General features: G+C 52.1%; 1 protein-coding gene across 1 annotated transcript in view; it reads right to left on the bottom strand.

Moving 5' to 3' along the window:
* Positions 1-26423, bottom strand: part of SYNJ2 (synaptojanin 2) — a 96544-nt gene that overhangs the window by 24668 nt on the left and 45453 nt on the right. The window contains 9 exon segments of the mRNA XM_047732911.1: positions 546-627; positions 1959-2150; positions 8991-9156; positions 9232-9381; positions 10149-10230; positions 11672-11844; positions 14290-14386; positions 18577-18638; positions 25030-25113. Coding sequence (XP_047588867.1) covers positions 546-627; positions 1959-2150; positions 8991-9156; positions 9232-9381; positions 10149-10230; positions 11672-11844; positions 14290-14386; positions 18577-18638; positions 25030-25113 — 1088 coding nt within the window.

Genomic DNA, 26423 nt, shown 5'->3' with positions numbered 1-26423 from the left:
CCATCACAGCACCTTGCTCCTAAGAGCTGCTGAGATCAGGTGTTATTTGTTCAGAAAGTTCCTTGAGATTAAACAAGAAAGAAAAAGTACAGTTGACCCTATACCAAACGTCAATGCAGCGGTTTCCTTTCCTTTGTGTCTGGTGTTGAGAAGAGATGCACCTTCTCCCTGCACTTCCGCTTCTCACCTTCCCCAGGAAAGGTGAGTCAACACCCGCCCCCCAGCCCCGCGTCAGCCACGCCCTCCAGGTGTGCACCCGCCAGCTCACAGCGTGACTCAGCCTCTGAACACGGCCAAGCACCTACAGCTGTAACCTGCCCTTCCTTCGATTTCCTTAATTTGTGAAGAAAGAGGAACGGGAGCGTCACATCTGAGTGTGTGTGGGCGGGGCGGGAGTGTGATCAGGAGAATCCACACACCGAGGGCCACAGGGCAGTAGAGGCAGAAGCAGGACGGACCCAGTGTCCCACTCCCGGCCTGGCACCTGGCTCGGGGAACCTCGGGTGAGTTTGCGGGTGTGACCCTGCACCCCCGTGCCCGCTCACCTGGCATTGACGATATTCCCTGCGCTCAGTTCCACCATCTCTTCAAACCCCACGGCAAATATGTCAGCCGGGCTGTCCTCATCTGGGGGAAAGGCGGGAGTTGAGGGAAATCAGACAGCACAAGGCCTGCGTTTATGGACTCGTGGGGTGTCCCATGTGCCCCATTTGAGCCCGGGTGTGCCGCTGCCTGGGTGCACTTGTCCAAAAGGCTCCGTGAGGCTCCGTGCTGATCCCTACCTTCCCTCACCTCCCTGGTGCCCACAGCCTTTCCCGGTCTCCATCCTGGGGCACATCAGTGACCTCTCTAAACCTGTTCCTTTGTCTTCAGAAGGGACAGGAGCTGCCATCTCCCAAGGACATCATGAATTATCCATCAGAGGACATGTGTGAAGTCCCCACCCCACCCTGCGGGTCTCTCTTCCTTCCCAGCCACCAACATAGGCATCGGACCCAAAGGCAGGTGCCACGCTTGCCTGTGTCCCTCCATACTCTGCACGGTGTGGGGCCGGGCCTTGCGCGGTTCATGGTGGACTGAGGGGGTCCTGGCCCATGGGGACTGCCATTCCTGGTGGTTGGAGGAGGGGAAACCCTGTCCAGCTGGGGACCGCGGAGGTCTGCTGTGGAAATGTGTTTTATGGGGAGCACAGCAAGCCGAGGCGTTGCGCACCCCTCCTCTCCATGTCCCCTTTAACAGGGAAGCGGAGGGGTTAATAGAATCCGCCCCCCCCCCCCCAGCCACTGGCCACATCTCTCCAGTGCCTCCCCACCTTCTGCCACTCAGGCCCTGAGCCCTCAAGCCAGGCCGTGGCTCCCAGCACGGCAAAAAGGGAGACCTGCAAAAGGGGAGGGAAGCTCCTTTAACTGGGGCTGCTCTCACGTTCTCTGCACATATAGGGCTTGCCCTGGGGACACCATGAATGGTCGCTGCCACCACAGGAACCCCAGGAACGCTGGGCCGTGGACTCAAGCCACCATGTGCCACAAGGCAGCAGAAGTGGGGGTACAGACTGCCCGGGACAGTGAGGGATGGGCTCGGGCAAGGCTCGGGGCCGCTGCTGAGAACGGGTACAGCCAAGAGGCGGATTAGAGCTCTCTTGCAGGATCCAAGGGAGCTGGAAACAGCGGCCCCACAGCCATGCTGCCCGCAGAAGAGCATTCCTGCTTCAAACCCTTGTTCTGAGGCCATTCCGTGTTACCTTCCGGGAGACTCCTCACCCCGACCACCCTGCCACACGTTCGGAAGAGACAAAGTGTCCCACGATTTTCCAGATGTGTTCTGGAAGCCCCGAGACCTTCCTGAATGTTCTGGGTAAGAACACCCACTGCAAATCGCGGGAGTCACGGGCTGCAGGGAAAGGTCAAGCCAAGGGCCCCCCGGACTCTGCATGGGACGGTCAAGGCCGCTGTGCTCACCCTGGGAGCCTGTGAGGCCGGCGAGCCTGGGGGAGTCGAGCAGCCAGTCGGCCAGCTCGGCCGTGCCCAGGAGGTTGCTCCGGAACTGCTTGCCTCCGTTCACGTTCCAGGTCCCCGTGGCAATGCGGATCCGCTTGAAAGTCGTGAATTCTGACTGGCGCTCTGCCATGGCTCTCAGGATCCTGGGTGTCACTGCGAGGAGGCAGGAGATGGCCCGCGTGTCCGCGCTGCACTGCCACGTGCAAAACCACGGAGGGGGCTCCCTGTCAGAGAGGGGGCTGGGATGCTACAGACGGGGTCAGGGGTGTTCCGCGAGAAGCTGGGAAGGGGCTAAAGCCAGAAGCCCCTGGGGTGCTCAGTCGGTTAAGCCTCTGCCTTCGGCTTGGGTCATTATCCCAGGGTCCTGGGATCAAGCCCCGTATCAAGCTCTTTGCTCAGCGGGGAGCCTGCTTCTCCCTCTGTGCCTCCCCCTGCTTGTGCTCTCTCTCTTTCTCAAATGAATAAGTAAAATCTTAAAAAAAAAAAAAAAAGAGGCTAAAGCCACCATAACCAGTACACTTCCCTGGGGCATTTTTGCGACAAAGTCCTGAAAACACAGGACCAGACAGACGTTCCTCCTCCACACGCGTTAGCTGACCAGACCCCACAGGGAGTCTCTGCCATGGCATTTCCTCCACGATCCGGGGGACATCAGCAAAGGGACACTGCGACCTACCACAGTTTAAACATCTTTATCTAAAACTTTAAACAGCCTACCCTATTTTTGCCTTTCTCCACCCTCCATCCCTCAGGAGATGTTTCATTGGCTTTATATTGGACTCAAGCCTTTAAAAAATCATTGCTCTGAACCAGGTCCATGCTGTGGATATCCAAAATACAGTCCACTTTTTACACTGGTGACTTACCTCGAATAGAAGTCACACTTACCTGTCTACTCAACAACGCGCTGTGCTACACAGACCCTCCCGCAGCTCTGACCAAGCTGGCCTTGTCTGCGGGTCGACACAAATAACCACCGTGGCTACTGGAAGCCAAGTGAGAGTCAGACCCCGTGGAAGAATGAGAGCAGCAAAGCGGCTGTGAAACCACGGTGAGCATGGGCAGATTCATTTTTCAAAAATCCCTTAAAGCTTACATATTCTTATAAGGAAAAATGCTGGGTTCCCCTCTTCTTCTCCACTGAGAGCTCTATAGCATTTATAGGGTCTAGGGGATAAAGTGCCATTAAAATTCCCTCAAAGACACCTGCCCAGCTCATTCACAGGTGGAAGACAAAAACCAAAACCCCCCCAAAACCATGAACTTACAGATACAGAGTACAGACTGGGGGGTGACGGGGTTGGGGGAGGGAAAGGTGAAGGGAGTCAAAAGGTACAGTTATACCCTCAGTAAGTCCTGGGATGAACGTACAGCAGTGACACCAGACTTTTATGATCCTGTGTTGCGTATTTCAAAGTTGCTAAGAGAGTCGCTCTGAAATGGTTTTACAAAAAAAAAAAAAAAACTTTTTCGTAACTATGTGTGCATAGATATTAACTAGACTTGCTGTGATCATTTCACAACATACACACATATTAAATCATTATGTTGTGCCCATGAGAGTCATACAATGTCATATGTCAACTGTATTTCAAGGAACAAGAAGAAACCTTTAGCTGTTGACAGAAGCACGACAGTCTTGGCCCCTGAGAGCAGGAGGCGTCCTGATCCCTGGAGACAAGCATTTCTTCTCCCTCTTTCAGCTCTACAGGGTCCTGGGGGCTTAACAAAAGGAGGCAACTCTCACAGGTGACTCCCTGGGATGAATGATGACTGGTGATGGGACCCAGAACCCACCGGAGCTGAGAAAGGGTTTCAGTCCGAGCCAGCACGCCGAGAAACTGACACGGAGAACAGTACAGGGTCTCCTGCAGCATCTTCTCGACTTCCCCCTTCTTTCGGTTTGGAAATACACAAGAACGTGTAAGAGCGGGCTCACACTCAGGGCCTAAAGCCCGGGCCCCCAGGAGCTACAGCGATAGCTGCTACTGTGTACGTATTTTGTATATTCCTCTGCCTCAGTCATGCCAGGACCAGGGGGATGTCCATGCCTCTCACCCAAAGCCTACCAGAATTATTCAAACTGGCCAAGCCTGAACTGTTTACTCTGTCCTCTCTTTCCTGCAAAAACCACAATAAAGAAAACCCCAATAAGCCCCCCTGTGGCACGCTCCCCATGCCTAGGACCTGCAAGTCTAATAGATTTTTTAAACAGGTAAAACTGGTATATAACACTGTATGTCTCGGGTAGAAAGCATTACAACTCTCCATCTGTCTGCACTACGGAAGGATCACCCCCAGAAGTCTAGTTACCATCTATCACCAGGCATTTGACCCCTTTCACCCAGCTGCCCACCTCCCCGGTAACAACGGATCTGTTTGTATCTGTAAGTTTGCTTTTGTTTTGTTTTGGATTTCACAGGAGTGAAATTACATGGTAACTGTCTTTGCCCACCTGACTTCACTTAGCTACTACCTTCAAGGTCCATCCAGGTTGTTGCAAATGGTGGGATTTCATTCCTTTTCGTGGCCAGGTAGTGTGCATGTGTGTGTGTAGTGTGTGTGTGTGTGTGTGTGTGTGTGCATGCACGCGCACACACACACCTTCTTTATCCATCTACTGATGGGAATTCAGCTGCACCACGGCACACCGCTACAAACAGAAGGGCATGCGTATCTTTTTGAATCAATGTTTTCCCATTCTTCGGATAACTCTGCACAAGTGGGAGAGCTGGATCATATGGTAGTTCTATTCTTAACTTTCTGAAGAATCTCTGTACTGCTTTCCAGAGTGACTGTGCCAATTTATTTTCCCACAAACAGTGCACAACGACTCCCTTCACAGCCTTCTCCGGTGCTTGTCATCTTTCCGACTGGGGTGAGGTTGGATCTTATTTCCTTCTGATTTGCATCCCCTATTACTAATGATGCTAAACATCTCATGGGCCACTTTCCCGCCCATATGTTTTCTTTGTAAATAGGTCTATTCAGATCCTCGACCCTTTTTTTTTTTTAAATCAGGATACCTGATTTTTTGTTGTTGCTGTTGAGTTGTAGGAGTTCTTCACATATTTTGATATTCACCCCTTATTCAATTAGGCTTTGCAAAAATCTTCTCCCATTCAGTAGGCTGCCTTTCCTTTTTTTTTTTTTTTTTTTTTTTGAGGGAAGTGGAGAGAGGAGGAGAGAGAATCCTAAGCAGGCTCCACACGCAGCATGGAGCCTGATGCAGGCCTTGATCTCACAACCCTGAGATCTCGACCTGAGCTGAAACCAAGAGTCAGATGCTTATCCAAATGAGCCACTCAAGCGCCCCTGGCTTTTTTGTTCTGATGATCTCTTCTGCCACACAGAAGCTTTACTATTTGATGTAACCCCATCTGTTTATGTGTGCTTTTGTTTCCTTCCCTTTAGAGACAGATCCAAAAAAACATTGCTTAGAGCAAGGCTGGGGAGCTCACCACTTGTGTTTTCTTCCAGAAATTTTATGGTTTCAAGTCTTACATTCAAGTCTTTAATCCATTTTGATTTGGGTTTTGTGTACCACTGTCTAGTTTTCCCAACATCATTTACTGAAGGGACAGTCTTTCCTCCATTGTATGTTCTTGGCTGCTTTGTCATAAATTTCCTGTCCATACGAGCATGGGTTTAAATATGGGCTCTCAATTTTGTTCCATTGTCCTGTGTTTTTACCTGAATATTATATGGTTTTAATATAACTTTATAGTTTAGTTTGAAATCAGGGAGCTGGATACCTCCAGCTTTTTTCCTTTTACTCAAGATTGCCTTGGCTATTCAGGGCCTTTGTGATTCTGTACAGATTTTAACATTATTTGTTTTAGTTCTGTGAAAAATACCACTGGAATTTTGATAGGGATTACACTGAATCTGTACATTATTTTGGTGGTATGCACATTTCAACAATATTAATTCTTCCAATCCAGGAACACAGGAAGGTTTTCCATTTATTTGTCTCTTTCTCAGTTTTGTTCATCAGTGTCTTACAGTTTCCAGAGTACAGATCTTCTACCTCCTTGGTTAAATTTATTCCAAGGTATGGTATTCTTTTTTATGCAATTGTAAATGGAATTGCTTTCTTTTCAGTCTGATAATTTGTTATTAAGGTATAGAAACACCACAGATTTCTGTATTTTGATTTTGTATCCTGCTACTTCACTCAACTCATTTATTAGTTCTAACAGTTTTGGGGTGGTCTTTTGGGTTGTCTATATACAGTATGTCATTTGCAAATAATGACAGTTTTATTCTAATTCTTTCTAATTTCTAATTCTTTCTAATTGGAATTAGAAAAAGAAAATTTTTCTTTTTCTTGCCTAATTGCTATGGGCTGGACTTCTAATATACACTGAATAAAAGTGGCCAGACAAGGCATCCTTGTCTTGCTCCTGATCTCAGAAGAAAAGCTTCCAGCTTTTCACCACTGAGTGTAATGTTGGCTGTAGGCCTGTCATAGACAACCACCATCATTATGTTTAGGCAAATTCCCTCTACCCACTCGGTTGAGAATTTTTATCAGTTGAATTTTGTCAAGTGCTTTTTCTACATCTATTAAGATGACCAACAGGATTTTTTTTATTTATTTTCAACAGGATTTTTAAAAAGATTTGAACAATAGAGTGTGAGAGCATTCGTGTGGGGGGGAGGGGCAGAGAAAAAGTGAGCAGCAGACTCCCCACTGAGCAGGCAGCCTGACTTGGAGGGTCGATCCCAGGACCCTGAGATCATGACCCAAGCCAAAGGCAGACACTTAATTGACTGAGCCACCCAGACCCCCTGATCAGCAGGATTTTTATTTTTCATTTTGTTAATGTGGTGTATGAGTTGATTGATTTGTGGATGTCGAACCATCCTTGCATCACTGGAATAAATCCCTCCTGATTGCTGTAACTGATCCTTTTGATGTGTTGTTGAATTTGGTTTGCTAATATTTTACTGTAGATATTTGTGTCAGTGTTCATCAGCGACACCGGCTTGCAATTTTTAGTGTGGATGCGTGGCATCCTTGTCTGGTTTTGATATCAGGGTAGTGATGGTCTCAGAAAATGAGTTTGGAAGTAGTCCCTCCTTTTGAATTTTTTGGAAGAGTGGAGGAGGACAAGTATTTAATCTTTGAATGTTTGGCAGAATTCACCAGTGATGCTTTCAGGACATGGGACTTATGTGTATTGGTTTTGGTTTTAATTTGTAACCACTCTATTTTATTTTTTTTAAATCTCTTTGCCCAACAGGGGGCTCAAATTCACGACCCTGAGAGATCAAAGAGTTCTGTGTTCTACTAACTGAGAAAGCCAGGTGCTGGGCTTGGGAGGTTTTTGGTTTCTGATTCAATCTCCTAATAATTGGTCTATCCAGATTTTGTATTTCTTCATGATCCAGTCTTGGAAGAATGGTATTTACATAACGCTTGTAGGCTGTCTGAATCACGTGTAGTAGTCTCCTATGAGCCTTTGTATTTCTGTGGCGTCTGCTGTAATTTCTCCTTTTTCATTTCTGATTAGCAACGTCTCCCTTTTCTTGGTTAGTCTAGCTAAAGTTTTATTGTTTTATTTTTTTCAAAGAACCAACTCATAGATCTTTTCTGCTGTTTTTAATCTTTATCTATTTTCCACTCTGATCTTTATTACTTCTTTCCTTCTCCTGACTTTGGGCTTCATTTATTCTTCTTTTTCTAGTTCCTTCAGTTGTACAGTTAGATTGAGCTCTCTCTGGTTTCTTGAGACGGGCCTGTGTTGCTAGGCTCTTTCCCCACTGAAGTACTTTTGCTGCGTCCTAAAGATTATGGCCTGTTTTGTTTTTGTTCGTCTCTAGGTACTTTTAAAAAATTGCTCCCTTGTTTCTCTGATGACTCATTGTTCGTTGTTTGGTAGCAATTGTTTAACCTCTACGTTTTTGTTTTTTCCAGTTTTCTTATAATTTCTAGTTTCATCCCACTGCAGTCAGAGAAAATGCACAATAGGATTTCCGTCTTCTTAAATTTATTGGGACTTGTTTCGTGGTCTAACATATGACCTATCCGGAACAATGTTCCATGTGCACTTACTTAAGAAGAATGTGTATTCTGCTGGCTTTTGGGTGGAATGTTCTGCTTATGTCTGTTAAGCCCATCTGGTCTAATGTGTTGCTTAAGGCCAATGTGTCTCCTTATTCGTTTTCTGTCTGGACGATATCCATTGATGTAAGTGGGATATTAAAGTCCCTGACTATTGTATTGCTGTAACTTTCTCCCGTTAGCCCTGTTAATATTTAAATATCTTAGTGCTTGTACGTTGGGTGCATATATATTTATATACGTTATGTCATCTTGCTTAATGGACCCCTTTATCATTCTGTAATGCCCTTCTTTGTCTCTTTTTAGTCTTTGTTTTAAAGTCTCTTTTTGTCTGCTAGGAGTATAGCTACACCAGCTTTCTTTTTATTTTCATTTGCCTAAAACTTCTTTTTCCATCCTTTCACCTTTGGTCTGTACATTTTTTTTTTCTTGAGAGAGACAGCACGAGTGAGAGTGGGAGGGATGGAGGGAGAGAGAGAATCTTAAGCAGGCTCCATAGGCTGAGCATGGAGCCTGATGCCAGATGCGGGGCTCGATCTTATGACCCAGAGATCATGACCTGACCCGAGGTCAAGATACAGACACTTAACTGACTGAGCCACCCAGTCGCTCCTGTATGTCCTTCCATCTGAAGAATAAACTGTTTTTTCCTGAGCCTCTTCTTGTGGCTGCACACGACCGGTCGTCTCATAAAAGAACACAAACCACACCTGTCGGCCGCTCAGGGCACGTGGTCCAGCTGAAGTCACGGGCCAGAGGGCAGAGCACGGATGCCCTGCTCAGGGGAGTGTCTGCTACCTGCTGTTTGGGGTTATGTGAGGAGGAGAGGGAAGGGCTGGCTGGCACACCCCCACCCCCAACACTCCCTCTGGGTGGCCAGGCAGCTAGAAATGTCCATGCACGTGGAGCGGGAGCCCCCTTACCCAGCAGGGCCGTGTTGTCCAGGAGCGTCCTTCCCTTGTCTGCGGACTCCTCGGTGCAGACATCCCCGACCAGCAGCAGCTCGATGGCCTCCTGCTTCAGCCCATCAAAGAAGTTGGACTGGATAGTGCGAGACACGGACCGAGCCCCATCCTTCAGCTTCCCCACCTGCCACAGGCCAGACCAGAGGCCATGAGAGGGATCCACGCAGGCCCTCCCTCTCTCCCTGCGGTCTCCCCCTACCTTGGCCTTCCCTTCCAGGGCCCGGCTGCCCGTGAACATCTTGCTAAGGCTGTGCCCGTTCAGAGACCACATGGCTTTGAAGGACTCCACGAAGCGGTCTGCGATGGGCTTTGAGTTCAGACCCAGGCTCTCGAGCTGCAGATGAAGGACCTGGATGACAAGGAAGGGACAGATGTCACCATCTTCCCACCTGGAAGCTCCCACCACCCACAGCTGCTTCGGGTCTGTGTCACCAGGCATCATCCCTGTGAATCCCTTGTTTGGCAGACCGTGGATCACCCTGTGCTCCTCCAGAGAACGGGGGATCCTGGCAGCAAAGAGTAGGGCTTCCAACCACCACTCACCCAACCTGAGGCAACCTGGTCTTCACCGTGCCAGCAGCCCTCCTCTGGGCCCCTTACTCCTGACCTCCTCCCCCATGCCCAGCCCTAAGCACCAGAGGGATGAGAGCAATCAGGAACAGCCTGGCAGCTGGCGGAAAGCCCACCCCCTCCCCCTAGCCGTGAGCCAGGAGAGGTCAGCCAGGCACTGGGCCAGCGGGCCGGCAGGCAGACTCAGGTCTCCCTCCTGGGCCTCAAATCCCACCGCATCTGAGCCCGCCTCACACTGCCCTCGTCCAGCTGGATATTCACAGCAATCACTACACAGAACCGCTGTTTCTCAAGGTGGCACCAGACTCCTCTGGGTGACCATGTCCAGAGTGCATTCCACAAAGTGTGTGTACAAATAAGGCAAAGGCATTGAGTGGTATGGGCAAGCCAGCCGCCCAGGCAGACCTTGCTCTTAGACACCTGGCACGTCTCTGCCCCATGCTCCCCCGGTTAGGAAGCTAGCCCAGTGATGTCCCCTCATCTTGCCGATGGAGGCATGGGACATGACCCAGGTGGCCCAAGGGCCCTCGCATGGCAAGGACAGACCTCGAGTGCTATGAAGCTCTGCACTGTGTTGGTTCGGTCCAGGCAGTCAAGACAGTTCATCCGCAAAGTGCCTTTCTGAAAACTTAGGGGGAAGAGAAATGCAAATGGTTACAAGCTGTTGAAGGAACAAAGCCCACAGCACGATGGCCTACGTTTGACTGCAGGCCTCCGGGAAAACTGGGGCCGACCCTTGCCTACTCTGGTAGCCGGCCAGGATCCCCAGTGCACACCCTGAGAGACCCCAGCATGGCTGGAGCGGCACGCACACCCGGGTCATTATAAAACATGCTGATTCTATTGTTCACCATAGTTATGTCTACACAGGGGCCACGACCAATCAGCGAGTTGAGGGGCACCTGGGTGGCTCAGTCGGTAAAGCATCTTGGTTTTCGGCTGAGGTCATGAGGCCATGACTTCAGGGTCGTGAGACTGAACCCGGCGCTGGGCTCCCTGCTCAACAGGGATCCCATGTGAGATCCTCTCCTTCTGCCCCTCCCTCCCTGCTCTATGACGCAAATAAATAAATAAATCTTAAAAAAGGAAAAAACAATTAGCGAACTGAACCATTAGCAGATTAGCACACGCTGAACTACTGTTCCCAGGGGAAACCGAGGGTCGGGTTCCTGCAAGCCTCTGCTCTCTCACATTTTCCCCAACTGCACAACACATAACCCTGTTTTATGGGCGTTTCTGTTTAAAGGCACTTTAACACACATCGCTGCTTAACGCTGACTCCGAGCCAGCTGCACTCTGAGAGCTGCACCAAGCTTCTCCGTCCCCGTCGGACACAGCACGGCCGCCTCGTGCTTGGGAGCACCGGCCAGCTCTTGGCACTACACTGGGGGGGAGGGGGCATTTTAAACAGTGAAATGACCAATAAAATGCACAAAGATGTGACCCCGGGGCACCACACAGACCACAAAAAGGACACTCGATCGTAGGAGAGTCGAAACCAAAAGGCAGAGTGTTGCTTTGCTCCCCCTTGGCTGGGAACAGGGTGCACTCAGGGACTCAAATTTCTCACAGTTCAGAGCACGTCTGTCCATGACCCTGAAAGGGCTGTGAGTGTTGATTTGGGGTGACAAATCAGTGTTAGCGATGGGCCAGTTTGCAAACATAGAATCTGAAGAACAAGGATCGACTGCATTGTGATTTGAGCGAAGCAGGTTCCTTTCTCTGCTCAGCGCTGAGCAGGAAAATCCCAACCCCAGACTCCCCGGGCCACGGGGCTGGCACTAGCTGTCCCTCTTCGCTCTCGTGGGCTTTCACCAGTTCGGACAGTAAGCTCTGTGGTCCCCAGAGCTCCACGGTTTCACCTGGTCCCTTTATTTATCATTTATTTTGCCAGAAAACCACACTTGGCCATCCAGTCACCAAATTCACCAGCATGGTCTGAAGGCAGGAAGGGTAAGAAGGCCCTGGAAGCCGGGATCCCCCCCATGCCTGACCCTGTGGCCCCGGAGACCGCAAGTGCTGCTGCGCAGCCGGTGGGCAGGGGAGGAGGCAGGCGGAGGGAGACTCACCGTGGACTTACATTCTCGCCCTTGGCGAATACGCCAAAGTCATCCCAGTGCAGCTTCAACTGCGGCCTCAACAAGTTCTCCAGTTTCTCTAGCTTCCCACCTTTGGCAAACTGGTGGAAGTCGAAGTTGATCATAGGCGTGTCGCTGGCGTGGCAAGAGGCCCAGAGCAACTTCTGAAAGTGGAGAGGGAGAGGGTGGCCAGGGAGCGAGGGCTGGGACGCAGGGACTGCAAACCTCTGGCAGCCGGAGTCGGAGGGGGGCGCTAACCGCGCCGGCTAGGGCCCACGCTCCGGCTCGAAGGCACGTGGGGGACCGAGCTATTCACGCGCCCCGACCCTGAAATGGAAGGACAGAGCCTCGGAGCGGAGCGCAGCACTACAAAGAGCATCCTGCTTGCAGCAGGGCAGGGGGCCAGCCCGGGCCGAAGACAGCCTTGGCAGCCGTGCCTCCCGGGCTCGCAGCTCTGAACTGACATCACCCCCCGCCCCCGCGGGGCTCCTGGGAGGGCGCCAAGGAGGGAAGGACTACACTGCAGACCCCTAAGCGCCATGGGCCTCTCAGGGACGGGGCAACCCACAGGGTAGGAGCTCATAATCCAGCTCCTTGTTGCCAGGTAACCAGTGCCACCCAGCAAAGCGTCAGCCTCAGGTGGGTGTGCTCCTTAGTGCCCCATCCTCCCACCAGGGTCCTCTGGGTCCCCGTGAGGGGAGGTGCTGGACACACGGCCCAGTGAGATGGCAGGAAGGGGTCACGAGGGGTCAGGGTCAGCAGGCCCAGGCTGGCGCAGGACCTGGGGTGGATGCGAGGCCAGAGATGGGGTGCGTAGCAGGGGCTCCAGGCAGCTTGGGGCTCCTGACGGAGGCCTCCCCCAACACAAGGGACCTTTGGGGCACTCCAGAGCGCTCTCAGGAGCCCTGGGGTAGAAACTGGGCTAGCGGCCTCTCCAGGGCACGCAGCCTCAGGCCCATCCCACCCTGATCCTCCCCGCATAGCTTCAGGTTCAACTTGTGAGTCAATGAACTTGAAAAACTGGAAGAGCGTTGGGCCCTCTGGTCCCTGCAACTCAAAGTGCCCACCACTGGGAGCGAGAACACCTGCCAGTGCCTGGCGGTGGCCGTCAGAGAGCCTTGCCAGATAAAAGCAGCCGGCCGAGCTGAGTGGTATCCCTTCGTCCTTCATGATGACACAGTTTTGAGGGAGCACCTTGTCGGGCTGTGACTGAGGTCCGTGCGTGGGCTGCCGGGGCACGGAGCTCAGGGCCGAGGGAGCCGCCGCTCGATGTGACACCAGCGGGTCTCCTCTAGGCGGCATTCGCCGCCTCCCTGCCCAGCAGCCTGCCCTCCTCCCCCTGGGCCACAGGACCCCTGCCGCTTCCTGGCCCCCTCGTGACAAAAAGCCCGTCCACAGGGTGCACCGCTGCTGGCTGACGGGGCTGAGGACATGCCCTCTCCAGCACTCAAGACATAAAGGGAAAAGAGGTTCTGTTCTTTCCTTCTTTTCCCTTAATATAAGCCGTCAGCATCGCTGCCCAGATGGTTGGGAGGGGAGAGACACAGCAGGCTGACTGCCAACAACAAACCCAACAGGAAAAGCAGATCTGGCCAGACGAACTTGGCCACCAGGGAGTCTGCTCTGCGCACATGGCCTCTCTGCGGAGAGCGGAAGGGGCACCCGGTGGGCTCAGCTCCCGCCGGCCGGAGGTCAGCAGTCAGGGAGGCAGCAAGCTTCCCGAGAGCCGAGGTCCGACTGCACTCTCGCCGGAAGGGGCTTCCTGGACCGTGGAACAACCAGAGGGCTCCTCTCCGTTAAGCGGGGGACACAGGCCCCTGGGAAAGGAACTTGGACATCGCCCATAGCTCCTTCTGGAGCCTTGCATCTAGCTGAGACCCTCAGGAGCTCTGGGAACAGGGAGAGGCCCGGGTGAGGTGGGCGGAGCTGTCCCCTCAGCCGGCTCCTTCCCTGTCTGGCCCCCCGCCTCTGCACACCCCCAACCCCTCAAAGTGCTCAGAGAGGCCACAGGGAGCCCAGGGGGAGCTGGGCACAGGGAGCTGCTCCCTAGGGCAGCCCAGACAGGGATGAAGATTTGCAGGCTGACATCAGCGGGAGGAAATCTCATTAAGGTTCCTGCTTTAAACCAAGCAGGAGCTCTGAGGGACGGCGCCAGGCCAAGGGCACTGCAGGTGTTTCGGTGAGCGCGCCAGGAGGCAGAGCCAGACCAAGGAAGGAAGGGAGCTCAGGCTCCCTGAACCGTCAGGGACCGCGGGGCGAAGCCCGCGTGTGTGTGTGTGTGTGTGTGTGTGTGTGTGTGTGTGTGTCCCCAAGACAACCAGGGAGGAGGCCTGGCTCTCCTGAGCCCTGCAAGCCCCAGAGGGAGCCCTGGAGGTGGGGGATGCTGTGTTGGAGCACATTCTCTGTCAGCTCACAAAAATTAAATTTTGTATCTCAGGAGCCCAAATCACCTCATGCAACAGAGCTGGTGGGAAAGAGCCCCCGAGGCGTGGTGACCGCAGTGCCCTTCCCAGTCCGGCAGGGAAGCGTGCCTCTGTGCGGGGCCGTCCTGCCCCTCACCCACCGCCACCCGCCCCACGGGGCCCGAGAAGCAGCACGGCGGCGTTTACCTTGAAGGCTCTGTTGAGCACCTCCTCTCCGCCTCTGCTCCCCAGCAGGTTCACGACCACTTGCTTCCCATACTGCTCCTTCAGCAGCACCATATGCCTGCAAGGGCACAGGCCAGCATGTGACCCCATGTCGCCAGCGCACAGACTGCCACCCCCACCCTTGAGGGTATGGGGCACAGGAAGGACCTGTTTGGCACCAGAGGTCCAAGTGGAGCTGTTCCCCGAGACCCAAAATTGGTTGGGGGTGGGGGGAGAGACCACCACTCTCTCCCAGCCACCAACCCCACGGTCAGGGACAAGCCCGGCAACAGCCTATTTGCACACAAGGCTCAGGTCAAGAATAATTCACAGCACATCAGACTTCTACATGAGTGTAACATCAAACGACGGACATGCCAGACTTTCTGTAAAATACCACCGTTGAATCCAGAACAGCTAACCTGGCCCTTTATTTTATTTTAATTTTTTTAAGATTTTATTTATTTATTTGACAGAGAGAAATCACAAGGAAGCAGAGAGGCAGGCAGAGAGAGAGGAGGAAGCAGGCTCCCTGCTGAGCAGAGAGCCCGATGCGGGGCTCGAACCCAGGACCTGGGATCATGACCTGAGCCGATGGCAGCAGCTTAACCCACTGAGCCACCCAGGCGCCCCTAACCTGGCCCTTTATAACGGGGTCCAAGAAGCGCAACACGCGTGTTTCTGAAATTCATCTCTAATTTCACTTGGGACCTTCTTTCTCGAAGCTAGAAAAGCTCATAGGAGGGTTGTTAACCTCAGTGTCTGTTATCTAAGTGCCGTATTTCATTACGTGTAATTATGTGTGATCCAGGCAAGAAGGCACGGTAAAATTTCAGGCTTTAGGAAAACATTCATAGATCAGAGACTTTTAAAAAATACGTATGTTGTGAGGTGCCTGGGTGGCTCAGTTGGTTGAGCGTCTGACTCTTGGTTTTGGCTCAGGTCACGATCGCGGGGCATAAGATCGAGCCCCGAGTCCGATCAGGGAGTCTGCTTGATATTCTCTCTCCCTCCCTCTCCTCCTCCCTTGGCTCCTCCCCCTGCCCACTCTCTCCCTCAAATAAATAAATAAATGAAATCTTAAAAAAACACGTATGTTGAAATATTAGGGAAAGACTAATATTTATCTTTTATCACTAGCTTTTGAAAAGCTCACTTGATAACTTCACTAACACTAGGACTACTTAAATGTAATTTTTTAAAAAATACAGGGGAAGACAATACAAAAAAGAGATGTAAACCGCATTTTCATCATGCAATCTTCATGCCTCGAGATAGAAAAAAGAGAAGATAGCATGCCACAGTATTAAAAATGGTAGAATTGTATGTGACTCAAAATCGTTTTCTTCTTTATACATTTTGCGTTTTCCAAATTTCTAGGCTGACATTTTTTTAAGTTAATTAGCGCTAAGGAACCAGTTTTAGCCCAATAAAGGAAAAAGACGCTCTCTCACCAAATTTGCGGGTAGCACTGTATAGTAGAATATGGATTCTGAAGGGGGTAGTTTGAATTGAGGTCCTCTGCTGACTCCTTTAGGGTGAGCTCCTGGCAGCCCCGCCCTCCCCATGGTGTCCCCAACCAGGGAGGAGGTAGGACTCCGTCTGACTCATGCCATAGGGCTTCTGCACAAGCCTGTGCTCTGGGGGAAGGTCCGAGAACAAATGGAGTGTGCGCAGGGCTCTTCTGGGTCTGCCTGCCGGGGAAGGTGTATCCTGCCCAGAGGTCAGATAGAGGGAGCCAGAGGGCAGGCTCTGCCCTGGGGCAAGTCTGAGCTGCCCAGCTCTGTCGGTCACTGAGTGAGCCCCGTGATTTGGGGGTGAAATGCAAGCCACCTGCCACAATGAAGCTTATTAGAAATAAGGCTGATGCGTGACCCTGCGTCTCAACAGGTTCCAAACCCAGAGCTGGACGAGAAACAATGTGGCCCATCACACCAGCCCCAAGGACCCTTGACCAGATTTTCCATCCCTTCTGAGCTACTCCTTTGTCTGTACCATAAACCTAATGCTCCTCCTGTAAAAGACAGTTTTGAGGGCTAAAAAGACAAAAGGGACAAGTCAGGGCTTGGCACAGGAGAGCTGGTTTTCCTTTCCTTCCTTTTAAAAAAATTTTTATTTCCTTGAGAGAGAGAGAGAGAGAGCGTGCACGGAGGCAGAGGGACAAGCAGGCTCCCGCTGGGCAGGGAGCCTGACTGGGGCTCAATCCCAGGACCCCGGGATCATGACCTGAGCTGAAGGCAGGCACTTACCCGACTGAGCCACCCAGGTGCCCCACTTTCCTTCTTTTTAATTTTAAAATGAGATAATACACTTACTAGTGATACACTAAGACTCACCTCAGGGCTCCTGGGGGGAATGTCGGAGCCCACCCTGAAGCCAGCAAGACCCAGGCCAGCCTCCCTGCTCTGGGCATCTGGGTTACTGTGGTGCAGAGCTCCTTGGAGAACCGAGGGGCTTTCTGGAGCATGTGGAGTCGGGTAGGCAGGGCATAACAGAGCAGCCAGCAGGGAAAGGCCCCCTAGCGTCCACCCTGGGACCACAGAGGCAAGCAGCTCCGCATGAAGAGAGGGAGGAAGGCAGGATCCTGCACAAGTGAGACCCAGACGCCGGCCCCCACGAAAGGTTAACACCGCCATCCGAACTCTACCAGCGAGACAAGGTCCTCCCCAGGCCAGCACAGCCAAGGCCTGCTCAGGGCACCTCCTCCCCGCCCCACAACCCCGCACAGGAGGCAGAGGAGAGGAAACAGGGAACAACCTAGGGAACTGAACAGCCCTGGCCACAGGTGTTCTGTGTGTACATGAACTACCCAGGGAAAGGGGTTTTTGTGGGGATGGGTTTAGGGCGTTAAGGGATTTACTTTAGACCAAACACATCAAAGGGAGAAATTCCTGAGAGTCCCCTGATGTCCCAGAGATGGGGGCACCCCTCCAGCGGTCTGCACCCCCTCCGTGGGTCTGCTGGAGAAGCATGTGCCCGCATTCCCACCCGTCAGTGAAATGGGCGCACTGGGGCAGCACCCAACGTGAGGCTGGGCAGCTGTGGCCCCAGGCCCGTGAGAGCGCAGGGATCCCCAGCTCGGCCACTTTAGGAAAGGAGTGTGCCGTGGGCCCCATTTCCAGCAGCAGCTGCCTGTCGAAGGGCTCCCGGTCTTGAAGGGGCTCCTGTGAGAAGAGAGGGCCTATCCTCTCTGGGCACGCACTGCACACTAACAGGATTCAAAAATGTTTACATCGGTGTAAACATTCTTAAAATGTGTGTATTTTTTAAAAGCTCATCACAAAGCTTTTGAAACAAGCCAAACATGCATCCCCTTTTCCTTCCACTGCGGTCAGCTGGGGAGGAATCTTGTTTTCAATTTCCTAAGGACATTTAAGGCAGATCAAAGTCTCCTACAACAACTCCATATACACAATGCACAGAACACATGAACAGTCCTGAACACAGGCAAGAGCATATTCAAGTGCACACAAAACCCTCTTTAGAGTTACAGCCCACTAATGATGATGTGCTAATTCACGGTCACGGGCTGCCATTGCTAGTCTGCGGTACACAGGAAGGACTTGTGCGGATTTAACGTCCAAATCAAGCTTCAGGCAGAATAACTAATACCCTTTTAAAAAAAATCACTCTTGGAATTTTTACGACATTCACTAATTTTTAAAATTAGTATTCAGGTTAAACATGCAAATATTTTAAGAAGCGATTAACTATGTCAAATACGAGTTACTGTTTAGTTGACCGATGGCTTTTCTTAAGAAAGTTCTATAACAGGAAACGCGTAATGGTCTAGTTTGTGGTTCAGAAAATGAACTGTATATCAAAATGGTCTTCTAGAATGATACATGAAAATCTAGCAGTGAAATCTTTAGTAGCGGGAATTGGAAGTTAACACTACTTTTACTTCTCATTTTATACCTTTCTAGACTATGACTTTTTAAGTCTGGGACTATATTGCTTTTAAAAGAAAAACAAGCAGTCACAAATATCCTATGATTTATGTTATCCCTTGTTAACTAGGACAAAGGGATAAAGCTTCATTAAAGAACGGGCTGGTAAGATAATTGCCAAGGGTCACCTCAGTGACCTCAGGAAAACCCGAGAGCCACTAAAAAATCCCATTTTGTAAACTCCCCTCTTGCCCAAAGAACCAAAGTAAAAGGCAGAGTCAGGGCCAGGATTTGGGGTCCTCCCCCTCCCGCTGTCCCATCTGGTTGGCGGAAGACTCCTAAAAGGATGGGGGCTTAGGGTGGTATCAGACAACCCTACCTGTCGAAAGCAGGGGCATTGGCTTCGAGGCCTCTGTTGAGTCTCAGATGATGAGAGCCAACCTAAAGCAAAGAGAAATAACACTAGTGATTCTTCCTGCTCCGTGAACCCAGGAAGTGACGGTCCTCCCCATCCCCTTCGCTGCCAGCCAGGCTCCCCTTCTGTGGCACATTCACAGATCTGGAAGGCCGGCCTTGAACTCAGGTCCCAAAGCCTGAGTCTGGCTCTGCGGCAGCCTGTCGTAACAGCTGTGTGGGTCCCGTGCTGGCTGGAATTCTTCCAAAGGCAGAAGAGAAACTTCAGGGTCAGCCCACGAGGCCCACGTCAGATCGGGAGACTTTTCCACAGTGCAGAGGCGAACGCCAGCCAACCAGGGAGAGAAGAACCACTTCTCAGCCTCCTCTGCAAGTCTGGGGACCTCGACCACCCCTAAAATCTGAGTTATGGCTACCTGCAAACTAATCTGCCTTATGTTTCAAACTACCTATTTGAACATCAAAAGTTTAAAAGACAAACTACATAGTGATATTTGGGCTAGCTCGAAAAGGCTCTCCCTGGATGAATCGGGGACAGTGTGAACGCTGAACTGTAAGTGACAATAATGGATTATGATGAGATAAATGAGATAGGAACTCATGAACCTCTACAGAGGAGAGCCAGCTGGTGCATGAATGGACAGGTGAGTGGACAGAGAGGTGGGCTGGTGGACAGGGGCAAAGGGAGAGGTTCTTCCTTACGGAACACTGATCGATAAATGTGGAGACAGTGGTGGAAAAATCACCATGTTACAACCATCATAGTAAAGAACGGTTCAGCAAAAATCACCTGTTGATCATAAGCATTCAGAGACAGTTTGATGGTCTGGGTCTTCCATAGACGCTTATCAGCTGAAAAGGAAGACATATTAACTATAAAGAAACAGAGCAGCACCGTCCTGAGTGATGGAAATTAACATCACTAACGAGGGAACACGTGGGACAGAGATGGAACATCCCGACAAGGATGGATGGGGTCATGTCAAAGATCCACACCCTGAACCTGACTGTAATAAAACACCTGGAAACCCTCACATGAGGCACCTTCGATTTAAAGAAAGAGAAGACCAGCATCCTCCAAAAAAATCAATGCCCAGAGCCAGAAGGCAGAGGAAAGGATCCGGATCAAAGCAGACTAGAGACGTGATAACGACAGGCAGGGCAGGATTGCGTCCTGGATCCCTGACCGAAGGGGGGAAGGTGACGGGCAGCACGGGGACAATGGATAAATCTGGACTGTGGACCACAGGTGAGTTTGGAGCACTGTGCCACACCCGCTGACCGTGCACCCGTCCCGTGCTGATGCAAGAGAACACACCTGCTTTCAGGAAAAACATCCTGACATACTAAGTAAGGATGCGTGATACACACAGCCCGACCTCCAGGGGTTCAGGAAGGAGCAGATGGCATGTGTGTGGGCAGCAAGGGGTTTGTGTCCCATGAATCTTGGGACAGGACGCATGGGAGTTCCCCTATGTTCCTACAACTTCTCTGCAGGTCTGGAATGATTTTAAGAAAGAACGTTCTTGAAGTGTATTGTTCGGCTCTGCCGGTCATGGGGCTCGTCCACATGATCAAGCGTCCCTGCTGGGTGTGGGCCAAGTGTTATTTACAAGTCTTCCCGCCACACGTCACACATCCGTCCGTCTTCATGCCTGGGAAAAAGCCAGTCTAGACAACAGGCTTCTCAGCAACAGACTTAGAAATCCTGGGGTTAGGCATGTCCATCTAAATAATTCCACAAAGTCCCACGTCCCTTTAGGTCCTAAGAAGCCTTGGGAAGCCCTAGGAGAAGCTCCAGCAGTCGTCTTCAGCCCGCTGCCGTGCTTACTCTGGGCTTCTGCTCCTGAAGGCACAGACCCCCAGCTGAGGACATGCGAGACTTCACTGCCCAGACCCGGGCCGCACCCCAAGAAGACGGCTGTCCCCCGCGCTCTGCGTCTCGTTATCTCCTGTCTTCTGAGCTCACGAGGCGGGCGCTGGCGGGAAGCGGCCCTCGTTCCTCTGAGCCACTGTGCATGACATCCCCGAGGGCTGAAGCCCAAGACAGGGGGGCTGCTTGCTGTGGTCAGCCCATCCGTCAGTGACCGTCTGCCCTGGAACCTTCCCAGGAGAAGGCATAAGGGGAGAGTGGACAGACAGCGGGTCAAGGCTCAGAGCCTGGCATTTAGTCGTGGCAAGTTTTGTGACTGGACACGACAGCCTCCCCTGGGATCATAACCCAGAGCTGCTTCTTCTACAAGCAGGAAGAGATCCCAGTCACAGATGACTGGACACTGCGATTTAATTGGGAGAGCAGGCAATGCCTGTATCAGGTGTTTTATAAGCTACCCAGCGCAGCCAAGTTGGGGTGCCTCCCCCCAGCAGCTCCCGCAGTAAAATGCAAACTCCTCAGTCTCACACACAAAGCCCGTCTCCATCTGGCCCGTGCCTGGCCTTCCGGTCTGACGTCTGGCCACGACCGCCATGCCTCGGGCTGCAAGCAGCTTAGCTTCGCCACTCCTGGGTCACACTGTGAGCGCTGGGCCACCACGCCTGCGTGTGTGGTCCCCTCTGCGGGATCCCTTCCCTGCCTGACACAGCCCCATCCCTCCCAGGTTGGTTCAGACACCCAACTGGAGTCTGAGCGAGCTGGGCCTCCCCACAGCTGCCCCAGGGATCTGGGCCTCCTCCCTCCAGGGCTCTCCTCACACCACCCTGCCATGACCTGTCCCCTCCTCCCGAAGGCATGGGCTGTGATGTAAAGTGCCCCCATGTACCCACAGATGCTCAGTGAGTGTCTGTGGGACGACAAAAGGCTTGCTCTGAGGGTGGGGTGATGGGACACCTGGGAGCCTGGTCCTCGGGCCTCATCTTGACAGAGAGAACGTGGACACTGTCCCACCTCACGGACCTCGTGGAGACGGGCGACGCTCACTCAGTCGCTCAACCTGTGTTCTCGTCTCCTAGATGGTAGAATGTACGTTGATAACATTAACAGCTACCACTTGTGTGCCCTCCGGGTTCTGGAAACTGCGCTGAATTCAACTATGCGTCATGACAGCTCATCTTCCCGATAACCCCGGGAGGTCAACTGTTAACCCCACGTACAGAGGAGTCAACTAAGGCTTAGCAAAGATAGGAACTTCTCAGATTTGTGGGGTTTTGTTTTGTTTTTCATTTTGATAAGAACATTTTTCTGAGATAAAAACTTGTCAAAAGAATACGGTTCCTAAGTGGGGGAGCCAGAACTTGAACCAGAACCAGGTCTTGTCACCTCGAAGCTTGTGCTCCGAGTCACAGGAGAAGCTTCCTGGCGATCGGGATCCTTCTGGCAGCGGCAGCCTGTAAACACGGGAGCGGGTACGAACACAGACCCGGACCCACGGTGCGTGCGCGGCTCTATCCCGGATTCGGGTCACTTGCCTGAGAAGGATCTTTCCCTCACCCCAATGTCTTATTTTTGAAACTGTTGCGCTACAAGCCATTCACATCCTTTTGGGGACAAAAAAAAACAAAACAAAACAATCATGCCCATACAAAGGAGCACATCAAGGGCCTCGTACCCAAGAGCCTAGTAACAGTGCGACAGGGAGGGGGCGAGTGTAGACAAGCTGGGAGCAGCAGAAGGTCTAGTCTACCTTGCAACCTCCTCCGGCTGCTGACGTCATAGGACGCATCAAACAGAGACCACAGTCCCCTTGGCAAGACCCGTCTGCACACGCGTGTGACAGGCGAGGAGGATTCCACGGACCACGAGTATACAGAAAATATACTCTCGCTAATCATACCAGGAAAGCAATTAGCTTTAAGTGTAAGATTTCAGTGTGGCTATTTATAAACTGCAAAGCTGTTTACACGGTAAAGAGGAAATCGTGGAAGGTCCACGGTGGCTCGAAATGGCGTCAGGATCCAGGAGCCTGTAGGGAAGGCATCGCTGCCATGGAAACATGCAGACAAGTCATCGTCCCAAGTCCTCTCTGCCTGTCCCCGCCCCTATGCCCTATCCCCGGCAGGGCGCCTCGGTTCCCGGGGGAGCCCCCAGAGGGTGCAACACTGCAACTTAAGATGCTACCTATCGGCCTAAAAATCTGGGCATTTTTCATTTAACGTAAGTAAAGGAGGAGCGGAGGAAAGCCACCAGAAAGCCACCGTCCTCGGGCTTGCCACGGATAGTTCCGGGAGGAGGGGGACTGCACACCATCCCTGAGAGCTGCCCTCCTTGTCGCCCTGTGAAGAGGACCCAATCTCTCTTTGATGGTGGATACAGTTTCAGAGAGTAAGCAAGGGTATGAGACCCAAAGGTTAGCAAATCCTTTGTAAGATTAATGAACACTAAAGCCTTTGGAAGCTTATTTTGAAGAAACCATGGTGGTTCTAGGGAAGCGAATGTGATGAATCTAGAAGGTTCCACAGCTGCCAAAAAGCGAGCCCCCCGGACCCCCACTGAGGCTGCCCGTGTCGGGTTGAGGGGCAGCTGTTCCAAGGCAGGGTCAGGCGGCATCAAGTGGGTCAAGCTGGGACTGAAATTAAGGAGGGGAACGATGGACCACTTTTGCTTTGTTTTGGGAAGAGGGAGACCAGAACACGGGGAGTCCTAGGAATGGGGTGGAAGATGACAAAGTGCTGGAAGGCCTCGGACAAGACACAAGGGAGAGAAGAAACTTCTTGAAGGTCTGGGGAATCAGGGTCACTCTGACGCATCCCCCGCCACACCCTGCAGAAAGCCAGCCTGTGAGGCAAGGAGGAGACCCCGGGTAATCGTGGTCATCCCAAATCCTGGTCTCAAGGTCAGTGTAAGAGGTCAGAAGGACCCAGAACTGGACGCAGGGGCAAAGGGGATGAATTCAAAGGCTCCTTCCCAATTCCAAGACTATCACGACCACCTCCATTTCTGGATTTCTTAAAATCTTCATGTGAAACCTAACTTTGTGTCCTGCTTCCTTTTCATCCCCTCCTCACTTGATGTTTGCTTTTTATTCTTCTAAATACACAGCTCCAGAACTTTCAGAAGGAAAACTCCAAACCTAAAGAAAATCAAGTTTCAGAAAACCTTTTTGGAATGTCTCCAACGGGTAAATCGTACTATAGAGACAGAAAGTAGAATGACAGTTGCTTTGGCCTCGGGGGGAGCTGGGAGGGCCTGGGAAGGGGTGATGGCCAGTAAGGACAGGGTTCCTAGTGGTGATAAACCCTGTAAAATTAGTCACAGTAATGGTTCCATGACTCTGTAAATGCACCAAAAACCGCTGAATTGTACCTTTAAATGGGTGCAGTTTATGGTATGTAAATTAGATCACAATAAAGCCATTTAGAAAAACTGTCTTGGGATGAGCTCCAGAATCATCTTCCCCCTCCTAATCAGGCTCAGGGGTGTCTATGCCATCATGTAACGCCACCAGCCGTCCTCACGCATCTTAGTCATTCCTTTCTGATGGAAGACTGAAGGCCAGAGAAGCTTCTCCCTCCCCCAGAAGTGAGACCCCCAGGAGACCCTCACGCCTCCACTTCACTCCAAGAGCTAGTATGTTTCCTTATCAAGGCTGCCCATGGCACAACGATGGCCACGGGGTCAAGTCAAGGGCCGGGGAAAGACCTGGTGGTGTCAAACACCCCCCAAGCCCCTGGCAGACAGCCCTAAGCTTCCTGAGGCTCCAACCGCCATCACACAGTATAAGAGGAGCCCGAGCCACAGAGGGCTGGGCGGGGAGGCCTTCTGGGTGCGCAGACAACCGCTTCGGCCAGAGGGGAAGATCTGGGGTCGACGCTGAGGAACCTCAGACCCACTCAGCCCGTGACCTGCGCGGAAGGAGCTCGCGAACGAGACAGCGCCCGGGTCCACGGACAACAAACATGTCCTTGGAACGTGGTACCACGCCCTGAATGCTCCCCGGGAGAAAGAATGCCAAATACCTCTGGCACAGACTAGAGCCCTGTTTTAGACCGCAAGGTGTATTTTTAGAAATCAGGGGAAAGTTCCGTGCCATTCTCACGTGTCCCCACAGCAGGGACTCTGGCCATCGGACCTGCTGTATGGCCACTAGGGCCCAAAAACCTCTCAAAGCTCCGTGGGACAGTCACAGCTCTCAAAACACATCTTTGGCCGTGTTCCCAATACACTGAACTTGGGGGCTAACAAAGTCATTCTACTTAATTATGTGATGCAGCTCGCTTCTCAGCAAAGGCCTCCCTTCCCAAGTCACGGGCATCGACAGCAAGTTCAGGGTCAGAAAATCAGATACAACATATACATTTCAGTATCTAAACACACGTACACGCACACACACACACACACACACGGGTGCACACTTCGGCAGCTCAGCTCAACCCAGCGGGGCTGGAGGAAGGAGCTGAGAAACTGAAGGAAATACGGTTAAAAGCAACAAACCACAGTTGTTCAGAAGAGAGAGGCAGGTGACTTACTTTTCTCATTACCTACCTGAAGCCCTGGCTGCTCCCAAAACAGCGGAACGGAGCCTCTGATCTGGACAAAAGACGACACTCCGTCATCCATGTAAATCGTCTGCACCGCAAGGAAACATAAAGGGAAAGTATTCCTCAATGAAACCGAATGTCCTGGGGCCGGGTAACGGGATCCGGCCGCCTGAGACCCGACACCAGCCCGAATGAAAGGCAGACAGCAGACTTCTGCGCCCTCTGCTCCCCTGGCCAGCCTGGCCTCGCCGCTCCCTGACCCACAGGCCAGCCCCGTGTGCTCACGGGCGTGCTGGCCGCTGACCAGCCTGCGAGGAGTCTGCGGCGGGCACGGGGCCTCCGGGGGAGCCACAGCTGCCCGGGACTAAGGAAGCCCAGCAACGCCTCCCCACTGCCGCCGCAGGGACGGAGGCAAATTTAACTAAGACCTTCCTCAGAGCCCTCTGTTTTCACCTCGTCAACTCGCTGAGTAGCAGAGAGCAACTGGAAAGGGTTGGATGAAACCAACAAGCGATGGCCAAAAGACCGGGGTGACCACACGAGTCCCAGAGTCTGCCCTTGACAGTGCAGGCCAAGACTTGACTTGAACTAGCAGTCGCTGCTGGCCGTATGCCACGGTGTTCTTAAACCCTCCACGATGTCAACATACACGGCACAGCTTTCACAGGGTTCCAGGGGGCGGGGGGGGGGGGGGGGGCTCCTGCCTGGAAGCAGGGGATACTCACCGGCTAAAGAACGGATCTCCCCCCACAACACACACCGTTATTTTGGGGGATACCAGCTCCTCTGCCTGCAGGTCCCCCCAACACTGTATGCAAGGGAGCGTTACAGGGACAAGAAGTACAGTGCTGAGAGCATCACGCGGGGAAGCTGCTGGGCTGATCAGACGCCCGGCCCTTTATCTGAGTAATTCTACCCTGGCCTGGCAGGGCCAGCCTGGGCAGCGCTGCCGATCCTTTCCATCTCTTACCAGCCTGCTCCCTTACAGGGTAGCTTTCCGAGCGGCTAGATCTCGCTCAGATCACACATGCATTAGTAATTCAGCGGCGGACCTGAGCATCAGACCCGCAGCTCCCTGGGACAACAGGAATTACGGGAGCCTTGTACCTATGGAGTTGAGCTGAACTCCTCTTTCCCAAGGGAAAAGCATCAGGTTAAGAACTGGTCTGTTTCTGGATATGGACTAGCAGCAAATTGGCTTCCCCCTATTATTCTGCTCAAAATAAGAACAAAAACAAACAAACCCAAAACCAAAAACCAAAACCAGGGGCATCTGGATGGCTCAGTCTGATAAGATGTCAGCTCAGGTCATGATCCCTGAGCCCTGGGATCCACGCCCACATTGGGCTCCCTGCTCAGCGGGGAGTCTGCTTCTCCCTCCGTTTCTGACCCTCCCCC

Source organism: Lutra lutra, chromosome 6, assembly GCF_902655055.1.
Source record: "Lutra lutra chromosome 6, mLutLut1.2, whole genome shotgun sequence".
Lineage (NCBI taxonomy): Eukaryota > Metazoa > Chordata > Mammalia > Carnivora > Mustelidae > Lutra > Lutra lutra.
Note: the sequence above shows the minus strand (reverse complement) of the source record. Positions and strands in the feature narration are given on the sequence as shown.